The sequence below is a fragment of the Centruroides sculpturatus genome, unplaced genomic scaffold (genome assembly GCF_000671375.1).
Source record: "Centruroides sculpturatus isolate CEXI.00-Female unplaced genomic scaffold, Cexi_2.0 scaffold565, whole genome shotgun sequence".
Lineage (NCBI taxonomy): Eukaryota > Metazoa > Arthropoda > Arachnida > Scorpiones > Buthidae > Centruroides > Centruroides sculpturatus.
In genome coordinates this window covers 306,929-318,792 of record NW_019384722.1, presented here as the reverse complement: position 1 = coordinate 318,792, position 11,864 = coordinate 306,929, and the positions used below count along the sequence as shown (strand labels likewise).

The 11,864-nt window shown below is 29.3% G+C and overlaps 1 protein-coding gene across 1 annotated transcript in view; it reads right to left on the bottom strand.

Moving 5' to 3' along the window:
• Positions 1 to 7,430: 7,430 nt before the first annotated feature.
• LOC111628044 (zinc finger protein dpff-1-like) overlaps positions 7,431 to 11,864 on the bottom strand; it is a 66,717-nt gene continuing 62,283 nt past the window's right edge. Inside the window, exon 8 of the mRNA XM_023371768.1 lies at positions 7,431 to 9,114. Coding sequence (XP_023227536.1) covers positions 8,971 to 9,114 — 144 coding nt within the window. The 3' untranslated portion in view covers positions 7,431 to 8,970. The remainder of the gene's footprint in view (positions 9,115 to 11,864) is intronic.

The following is an 11,864-nucleotide window of genomic DNA, read 5'->3' as shown; positions in this document are numbered from 1 at the left end:
TATTAAAAAAAACTAGTATACAGAGGTGCCTCGTACTTCAAATTTAATTCATTCCAGGAAGCAATTCGAACTACGAATCAATTTTTTCCATTAGAAATATTTCTAATGGAAAAATTATCCTTGAATTATTTGTAAAAAATTAATTATTCAGATCAATTTTAATTAGACACCCTGAAGTATCAATATTAAGAGAATTCATCCGTCATCATTTTACACGAGTACAGTACACCTTTTTCGCAAAAACACCTTATAATGAATTCAAATAGTATTAAAGAAAAGAATTTTTACCTGTCATTTTATAAAACTATGATAATAAATAATAATTTATATTTCTATTCTGTCTACGAATCAATGTACAATGAGAATTGCATTATCAAATAAATGTTCTTCAATTCATTAAGAATTTAATTGTCTGATATTACTGATTCATCATTTCCCATTTCATAGTAATTTTTGAATCGCATATTCTAAAGGAAGAATGATTTACAAGTAACAAGTAATTAGCGAATAATCAGTTTCCTCCTATATACAGTACATACCTTGTATTTTCTATTTTGTAAAAGATCTTATTCATTCTATAGATCTATACTTTGCCTTGATTGATTCATCTATTTATTTTTGCTAAAAGAACACGAAATCTGATATTAAGTGAAAGCTTTTATTAAAGATAAAATTTCATCTCAAAAATTCATTTAAATTGAACCAAAAAAAATAATTATGATAAAAGTGGCTAACTAAATTGATTCGGTATTTAATTCCTGCGTTAGTGATTTATTGAGACCAAAATTCTCAAAATAAATAAAATAAAATAAATAGTAATAATTCAGCTGAAAGAGTTGATTTAAAAACCTGATGGTGGCCTATGGCAGTAAGCTGAAAACATTTGTTAATAAAAAATTCCCTCGGGTGTTGTGGTAAGTTTGTAACAACTATTGACGTTTATGTTTTTTTTTTTTTAAGTTTGTAAATAAAACAAGTATATCAATTTCAAAATATCAAGACAAATAACATAAGAATAAATACTTTTATTACTTACTTTCATATACTAACTACAATTTGTTTTAACTGAACTATTGAATTTTTAATATAACNGTAAAAATATATTCTTCTTTCATTGTGATCATAATTTTATTATCGTTATAAATACAGTACATACAGACGAGCATCTGTAGTCATTTTAAAAATGCATAAGCTGACAGTAATAACGTCACCAAAAAAATTAGCAATAGAAAAAGTAAGTTTACTCATGTATTGAGAATGTTTGCAGTAGGGAGGAATCGATAATTATAAACGCGGATTGCAAAGTAAGTAGACGTTAGTATGAAATCTACATTATCGAATGCAGCCCAAGTCTTGAAGCAGTTACATAACAATTAGGTCAGAGGCCCTTTGTATGACTATAAGCAAGATCTTGTACAATCAATATTAAAGGTATTACTTTAATTGAGTAAAATCTTGGAACTGGTACAAGTTTGTTTCTCATGAAGCAAAGAGAAACGTTTTATGGCTACGAAAGATACAAATGTGCTAACTTCCGGCTATGTGAATATAATATACAGTGGTACCTCAGGAAGAAAGCTAATTAAAAATTAGTGGAATGACATTACAAAGAAAATAATTTTATATTTCTTATTTTTAGTATAATTTAGTAGATTTTAAAGGAAAATTCGTAATGAAATTAGTGATCATTTACGTTTGATATTCTTAATAAATTGATTAGACTTCACTTTTAACAAATGTAACGAACTTCTGTTCCTGTATTCTGCAACGGATTTCGATAATTCGAGTAACCGTTACATAACTAATGTTTTTCTAACATAATTTTTGTTACAAATTTTTAATAGTGTGTTGTTTTAATTTTAGTTTATTTTTGCAAAAAAGTGAAGATTTTTACGTTTACGAAACTATTATTATTATTTTTTTTTTTAAATCGAAACAGTCATATATAGTACAGTAGAACCTCGAAAACTCGTCCCTCGATAACTTAGCACTCCGGATAACTGGTCCACACCTTGGCAGGGCGAAAAAATCCTTAGTTAATTAATTTTCATTATAGACAGCTTTATAAAAGTATAAAAGCTCTCATAAAGTATTTTTCTGAGGTCTGTCTTATCAGGTAAATTACTGTACACAGTGTATTCATTAATTTTCATTTTCATGTAGTGGCTCTATGCCTTCATAAAGGACGTACTTTTCCTTTGTTTAAGGGTATTTGGGCAGTTTATTCTCTGTTATATTCTGTACAAGTAAATACTGTACAAGTACAGTACAGTATTTTCTGAGGAAATACTCGTACTTATTTTTTTTAACCCCATTCCCGATAACTCGGCATTTTCACAAACTCGGCCACCCTTCGGTCCACATTAGGTCGAGTTTTCGAGGTTCTACTGTATTGAAGATTTTCTAGATTAAAAATATGAAATTAGTATAATTGGATTCAATTTTCCTTCATATTGTTATCTTGTTTTTGAATTATCATAATGAAACCAATTTTATTTTTCATATTTATTTCTATTAAAATCATTACAAAATACATACTTTCAAAAAAAAAAATTATTAAATCTTTTTCAAATCGATTGGGATAAAGTTACTAATGGCTTTATTTTCAAGTAATTCTATTCATATTTTGAGACGTACAAAATCTTTCTCTTCAATTGTTGAAGAGGCTGAAGGCATTTGCATCTATTCAATTCCAATGATACATAAGTTTTTCTGAATACAAATTTAAAAATAAATTCGTCTTCACCAATAAATGCATTTAGATTTTTATCGTTATTCTTCGAACTTACTGTTAGTAATTTACATTCTATAGAAACAATAGATACAGTAGGAAGTACTTTAATCATTATAAAGCGAATACAAACAACACTCTAATTCATACCATTTTCCCACCGGCGCAGCGGCAAAATGGATAAAACCATTGAATAGGACTTAGGTTCGAGCTTCACCAACGGCTAACCGCATGAAGTTTTCATGTGTCTAACGCCTAAATAGGAGCCAGTTTCCCATAAAAAGTCATCCCGAAAGGCATTTTCATGGCAGATCGCCCATGTGTTGCGTTGCCGTATTCCATAAAAACCAATCGAAACTATTTCGTATGATTTCATTAATAATTCCATCGATTTAGAGGAATTTAAAATAATTTTAACTTCTGATGCTTAAGTCTAATTCGTTACATAAAATACAATTGACCTTATCATCAATTAACACAATTACTGAGTTTTTTTATTTCAACAATAAAATAAAAATTTTACTAAATTATATTGCCGTTTTCTCATTAATGAAACAAAAGAAGTTTTGTAATTTTAGATTAGGAACAAGAAATAAATATAGCACAGTATAATAGCAAATATTTCGCATTTTCATGTGAAATTCTGATCGAAATCAATACACAATCTTGATTGCTTGATTAAGATGATACTGCATGATACAAATATAACATAAAACACTTACAAGTAATGACGATTCAAAATGAATGTATTTCATTTAATTCTAATCATCTTTACAAGTAGGCTAATGATGATAACTGCAATCGTTACAAAATGATGACTATTAAAATTACCTCATTACAATAAATATTCAATTAGAATAAATAAATTATATTGCGGGCAAAAATTGTGATGATTTATATTCTATATTAACCGTTCATTTTCAGTGAATTATTCCAAAGTTTTTGTGAGATTATTTGTAATTTATTTATTAATATGATTAATTTAAAAATTCTCTTATATTCATATTTCTTTCTTCTTCTAGTTTGTATGTAGGTATGTAAAAATATATTCTTCTTTCATTGTGATCATAATTTTATTATCGTTATAAATACAGTACATACAGACGAGCATCTGTAGTCATTTTAAAAATGCATAAGCTGACAGTAATAACGTCACCAAAAAAATTAGCAATAGAAAAAGTAAGTTTACTCATGTATTGAGAATGTTTGCAGTAGGGAGGAATCGATAATTATAAACGCGGATTGCAAAGTAAGTAGACGTTAGTATGAAATCTACATTATCGAATGCAGCCCAAGTCTTGAAGCAGTTACATAACAATTAGGTCAGAGGCCCTTTGTATGACTATAAGCAAGATCTTGTACAATCAATATTAAAGGTATTACTTTAATTGAGTAAAATCTTGGAACTGGTACAAGTTTGTTTCTCATGAAGCAAAGAGAAACGTTTTATGGCTACGAAAGATACAAATGTGCTAACTTCCGGCTATGTGAATATAGTATACAGTGGTACCTCAGGATACGAAATTAATCCGTTCCGAAACTGAGATCGTATCATGAAAATGTCGTATGGTGGATCATCTTTTCCCATACGATTACATGTAAAACCAAATAATTCGTTCCAACGCGAAAAACATACTCAAGCCAAGTAATACATTAAAAAATATAACTGTAGTAACAAAAACAAATGAAAAATGCGAACTAATGTAACGTCGTATGGTGAGTTTTTGTTCGTATCGTGGAGCAAAAATATGTTCGAATTTCATGTCGTATCCTGAAAATTTCGTATGCTGGGGCGTTCGTAACCTGAGGTACCACTGTAATGTGAATACAGTAATCGGAAGAATGGAATGCAATTCAAAAGTATCAAAAATAGACTGCTATTTTGTAAGGATGAGGAATGTTAATCCATTGCATTATACAAGTCTCGAACTCTTATTTATGCTGCTGGAAATCGAAACAAAAGAAATCAAGATAAATTGCTATAATAATTTTACTATTTTAAGGCTTTCTAATTATTTGGGGTGAAATTACATTTTCGATTGCAAACCCTTAAAACGATTTAGTAATGAGCTTGTTGCATGGTAAAACCGTTTAAAGTGACTTCCTCTGTAAGTTAATCGCTGCAGCGATAATGCCAAAGACAAAATTCAAGATGGCTGCCATAAACGATAAAATACTATACAGTATTTGTAAAAATTTTAAGACCGGAATATGTATATAATCGACTACATTCGATATTATTATTTTTATAATAGAAATGACACAAAGTTATGGCTGATGAGTTAGCATTTGATTTATATAATAGTGGATGTTTACAGCAGCTGTTGATCTGTTTCTTCGGAAGCGTAAATCCCTTAAAACGACTTCCAGCAGCTTTACCAGAAAACGCACCTCATCTCATTTTGAGTCGATTGTTTCGACTACAAATGAGATTTCTGGAAGTTTGATCTTTCTGGAGATGTTGCAAAAAGACACATTTTTTAAACTGTATGAGATATAAATAACAATAAACAGATAAGTCTATAGATAGAAAAGCAATTGTTTGGATTATAATTCCAGATACGTCTTGAATTAATTCAAACATTTGGATCCTATCCATCAAGTAGATTCCTCCTGCTAGAAGAGCCTACTTTGCTATTTTGCTCGGTCTCGGAACAGTTTATCCTATGGGCAAAAAGGACAACTCCCTGGGGCCTCCAAACCAGTCTTTCATACGAAAATATTTCTTCCCAAAAATTCCCCCGAAGAAAGATGTCTGAAGTCAACACTGTACACGGTGTCTCCTAATTCAAATTTACCTATGCGCCCGTATAACGTGCGCATCTCGGACGCAGAATCCGAAGACCCCGTCTTGTAATTAAAACTCGAACAAAATTATATATCGGACATTACGAAAAGAAACTGATTTATACGGCATTCGGAGAGGTCTTGAAATTGATCATTTATGGATGTTCTCTCACCTTAAACATAAATTAAAATTGGATCAATAGTGTCGTTCTTAATATTGTATTTGCTTATTCGAGGTTACTTTAGTGCAGTAGCTATATACATAACGTGTTTTTATTCTTTCCATTCTACAGTATGTACTGTACTTTATATATACCCTATTAACTTACTTTAACAGATTTCCTCACGGTGACGTCAGACACACATTCTTCTCCAAAGCAGCACAGACAGAATGTGGTTTTCTTCGTTCTTCCTTTAGTAGAAAGTTTGCGCCTTTTATTTGGGTTTCTATAGCTAATGTTCCCTTTATATTTGGTTTTCCACACGTCTCCTTTTTTAACCAATTTAGAAAGCGCAGTTTCCACTTGCCAGAAACGGAATCCCGGATGATTCTTTTCTACAAATCGACAAATTCGTTCCAAGTCGGGACGAGATTTTCGATGTCGTAAATGATCGATTGCCTCTAAAATCCACTTTTTAAACATCTTAATATTTATAGAATTGAATCAATTAGACATTTTTGCTTAAACTCTGGAAAAGCTTCGTCTAAAGAAGACGAACGAATTGTAAAATTGGCGGGAATAAGCGACCTCTTCAGTTCGTAATCAAAAAATTAATAACGTCAAACGTCATTTTTTGAAAATTTCTCGAGACTTTGATCCGCATTATAAATTTAAAATTTTTATGATTTAAATTATGGAAATTAAACCTTATATATTTAGAAATAATAATAATTGAAACAAAATACGGTGTGCAAAAATGTTTTTTGCACACATTTTCTAACTTAGGATTACCTTAAGTTATAAAAGGAGGGTACGTCCTCCTTTTATTTTATAAGGTATCCAAGAATTACTGCTAAATTTAAATAACTGAAACTACAATAATTAATCATCTTTTTTGATTGATTTTTTTAAACAAAAAGTTGATTTTTTGTACTATTGTTTTAAGTTGGCCAAGCGGTCAAGGGGGCAGTTTACCGCTCTAGGGGACCCGGGATCGTATCCGGACGGGTTGAAAATTTCCAGAATTTTTCGGGGGTGGTCCGTCCGGATATGTCATATGTCGGGCCCCATCCCTCACCAACCGGCTGCCTCATTGTGGGCCTGGCCGAGCCTATAATGGGTTTGTTAATGGAGACTCTCTTAGTGCCCACATGGCGGAGTTTTTAAAAAATATTGTTTTACAAGTCTATTCAACACATCCGCAATATCCTTTTAAGAACAATTTCTCAATTTATAATTTTTCATCTGGTAACTTCATCGAAAATTAGACAATTTCATTAATTGTAAGAAAATTGACCTTAGATGGGCGAGACGGTTAAGGTGTCAGCCTATCGTTCTGAGGCCCAGGTATCGAAAAATGCCAGAAATTTTTCGGGTAGGGGTCTGTCCTGGATATATCGGAACCATCCCTCATCACCCGTTCCCATTGTGAGTCTAGCCCACGAACTCGTAATGAGCATGATTAGACGGCCGCTCCAGTGTTCATAAGAGTAAAAAAAAAGTAAAATATAAAACACTTTGATATATAATCCTATATAGTTTTATTATAAAATTATGTTTTTGGTATTAAATATTAAATAATTCACTACCAAACAAAATTATTTAAAATATTTTATTTATAGTCATATATTTCCACAAGAGAAACCATCATACCGAAAAAAAGATTCGACATTTTCTTTTATACAAAAGCTCCTAATACTACATCTTAATTACAAAACAAAAATATTGTATTAAAGCAAGATGTAGAAATGTTTTTTTTTTTTTTACAGTCTCTCTTAAAATTTTAATCATTTCCAACGATTTAAAATGCAAACAGAAAACATTTTAATCAGTATTGTTGAATTTATGACAGCATTCTAAATTCAAACTAGCCAAGAAACTTTGAATTCTTTCTAATTAACAATCTTTAGCAATTTAAATCATTTCTAAACAATAATTTTAAATATGGAACTTCATCATGATATGGTATTTATCAGTAATTAATTTACGTTCTAAAAAATATTACAAAATATATCAATTATTATTATAGAAAAAACATTTTTCAAAATTTCAATTAAGTTATTATTGATCTATTTTATAAGTTATAGTATTTCCCCGAATAAGAAAAACCGATGTGCTAGATTTTAAATTTTGTATCATTCTGCCGCCATAGCTCAGCAACTTACAGAATAAAAACTTCGAAAATTTAATTTTTTACAATTTATAATTTCTTAAAAAAATCGTATAAAAATGATAAGATATGCTGAATATAATTAACCCGGAATTGTTTTCCTTCGCTTATGTAGACTAATGAACATCGGCTCCATTCTTATTCTGGGAAAGACATACTTGACATAACATTGAACTTAATCGTTTTGCAATTGACAAACAAAACAAACAGAATTTAAGATTTCATAGAATGACTAGTAAAATTAACTAGAGCCAGATTTTAGAATGAAAATTATAATATACATATAATTATATACTAAATAAATAATTCTGTATATAAAAAAATACAAGTTGAAAGATCAAAATTATTGAAAAAAAATATTAGTAAGTAATTATAAAAATTTTAAATAAAATAAAGCAGTCTATACATAGTAAATAAAACATATTTCTGTGTAATTCTTATAAAAGTAACCAAAAATTTCAAAGCATTAAATCTGGCTCCAATTATTAACATAAATGTATGAAAAGATTCTTATTAAGTATGAAATATATGTGAGAATAAAACAAAATCTATAATAAAACATATTTACAAAAAATTTTCTGACCATTCCTTATCAATCGTATACTTCACTGTCAATGGCACTATGATTTGAATAAGTATACAACCCTTTTTATGGTATTTTGTAACAATGTAATATATTCTGTATAAAAATTGCAATTTAAATAATAGAGTAAATAAGTACATTTCATTAGAAATGTAGCTTATTGGCAAATTTTCAAAAAACCAGATATCACATATGACTATATTGCTTTTATTTATATTTCAAAAGTGAGAAAAAACATACTAGTATGTGTTCAGATTAGCTAAAGAGCTTTGTTACTTTGTTCATTATTAGAAAAATTCAATTTAAAGCAAAATAACAAAATTTTTACATATATATATATATACAAATAATTCTACTAAATGATTTTATACAAAATCATCATCTGCTTTTATTTGTTTATAGTTTAAAAACATTATCTATAGAACATGATTACCACTTGTATATAATGAATAGCTGGTATTTCAATTATAGTGGTAGGCATGTTAGGTTAAAATTTTTATTAAAAATAAAAAAATTAGAATCCTAATATTTAATATTTTTACAAATTAATATTTTCATCAGATAATCCTGTTTGTAGCCTCTTTACATGATTATATATCTTTAAAGCTGGTCCCAATTTAATTGAAAGTCCTGTAAGGACATCACTACGTTTCAATAAAAGTAATGACTTTCCATCAATTTCCTAAAATAAAAATTGAAAAATATTAGATATTTAATAAATAAACTAGTTTAAAAATTTTTCGTTTTTTATTCTTAAATGATTCTTTTCTCTATATCAGAAAAAAAATTTATTTTATGTTTAAATTAACCATCAGTTTTTGATGTAACAAATATATATTCATTTGTTTAAAGTGAAGTTTTATACAAACATTAAGTGCATATCTGTTTTTATTTGAAAATAGAATGTATATAACTAGTGCTTCTTAAAATAAAATATAACAAAAATTTAGTCAGAAACAAATAAAATTTTTCAAAAAACTTTAAATAGCTCAAATAAAACAATAATTAATGTATAGCATTAATTTCTTCTTAAAGATTGTTGATAAAATTTAAATCATGATTAAAATGTTTTAAATATTTCTTACTGTTCCTAGATTTTTTTAAATTAAGATCATTATGCAGGGTGTATCAGAATGACATTTTAAAAATTTGGGGATTGTAGAGGATGAAATTTTAAACATTTTGATATAAAGAACCTATAGCCAGAAATGAGATATAACATTTCTACAGCACTTTACACGTTTTATGTGGTTGGTATGCTGAATGAAACAGCAGAATACAGTATTTATGACAAGTTTTATTGACAAAACAGTAGAGTACAATCAAACTGTACATCAAATCAGTGGTTGTTCTACTTTAGAGTAAACGTTCAATGTGACAACCACCAACTTCAACTCACGTTGACTAACTGTGTGTTTACAGCACGGCGCCAGTGGATGCAAGGAGTGACCTGAAGGACGACAAGCACTAAGTACACAACATCCTGTACACAGGCTCAGTTAGACCACTGTAGTTGTGTGTTTATGTCTTCCATCTGCAGCAATAACATGACATCAATGGATGGAAGGGTAGCTACCAAAGTGAAGGGTGGTCAAGCACTTCCTACCACTGTAGACACTTTAGTTCAAATTTCTGGCTATAGGTTCCTTATATTATAACGTTCAAAATTTCATCCTCTACAATCCCCCAAATTTTTAAAATGTCATTCTGATATACCCTGTATATATACCAGAAAACATCATTGTATACACAAATGTATTATTATATTGACAGCATAGGCTTTAGGATAAATTCAACAGCCCAATTACTGCAATTAATAATGAAACAAAATTAAATTAAAGCCATTTCAATTACCAGAACTCAAAGTTTATATTGAGAAGATATTATAGATAATATAAATGCATTTGAAAATACATTCAACATTTTGATTATCTGGTTTCCCATCATCTTTTTAGAATGAATTTTATTACTGTTGACAATTGTAATAGTTTTAATTCTGTTTCAATAAATGAGCCATTCACAAGCCAAATCGATTAACTCCATATTTTGAATTTTTAAAAATTTTAGTGTGAAAGCACTTGATATACTGGTAACTTTTTATATTCATAATAAGTTGTCCTAATAATAAGGATCAATACCACTTAATGACAAAATTTTATTGGCCATCAAAAAAAGTTTTATTTCAGAAGCCAATCAATCTAATTAACTCCATACTGTAACATTAATCTGCCAGCGCACACTGCGATTTCAATGCTGCAGTGTGTGCTGACCAGTGCTTTGTAGATAATGATAAATTATTTAATGTTATCTCATCACAAAAAGTAAGTAAAAGAAATTAGTTAGTTACAGTTCAACTTCTGCAGAAGTAAGTACACTTGTGGAATATTGAACAATTGTTTTAAATTTTGGTGACAATTTTTTTGGAAAAAATAAAAGTTATACCAGTTATATCAAGATGGATAAAACTAAAAATAATTTTTTCATTCCTCCTATTAAACATGAATCTTATAAAACTTTAAGAACAAATCAGCATGATGGGACCTCAAATACAGGTAACAAAGAAGACTTCATTTATGTTGCTGAATGATCAATTTAAACAAAATAATAAATAACAACAATTGTAACAGTAACAGAACAGTTATTATTCATTTTTGTGAAAAATCTTTAATAAAAAATGTACACTAATGTGAAGACTGAACGTGAAGACTAATGTTATGTTTTTCCTTGCCAAATCGATTAACTCCCTCAATCACATCAAAATTGTAATAATGATTATAGCATATCTATGCTATCTTATACATTTTATGTCATTAAATAAAAGCTACATGTACAATAATACATTCTACAATGTTTATTTGATTTATATTTTACAAGGAATTTTAAAAAAGAATGTATATTACTTTGTCACTTTTCTCCACTTTTTGTTTTATGGAGTTAATTGATTTGGAAGTGAGCAGCACAAATAGAATTAAAGATTTTGTAATTATCAAAATTAACTCATTGAAATTCATTAAAAAACGTATAGCTATAGAGTTTACATCACCAAACGATCGCCTAAATATCGGGCTATAATACGGCTAATTAAATGATTGGAATAAAGTAATTTGACACTAGAGGTAGACGTTAGGCGCCATCTCTTAAGTAAATTAATAATTAAATAAATAAATCAATAAATAAATTTAGAATCTTCTGGAATAAAAGAACTGGCCCGGGGCGGGACTCGAACCCGCAGCCTCCGCTTGCCGTGCGGCGCGCTTACCAGTTACGCTACCCAGACCCTCGAGCTAGTCTTCGCTTCCAGAAGTATATTAGATTTAGATATAACCTTACTTGGTTAAATACATTACTGACTGGGGACGACTCCTTCGCCCACGGCCATAACGGCACTCAGCCAGCTAACGCAACACCCGGCGAGGTATATATATATATATA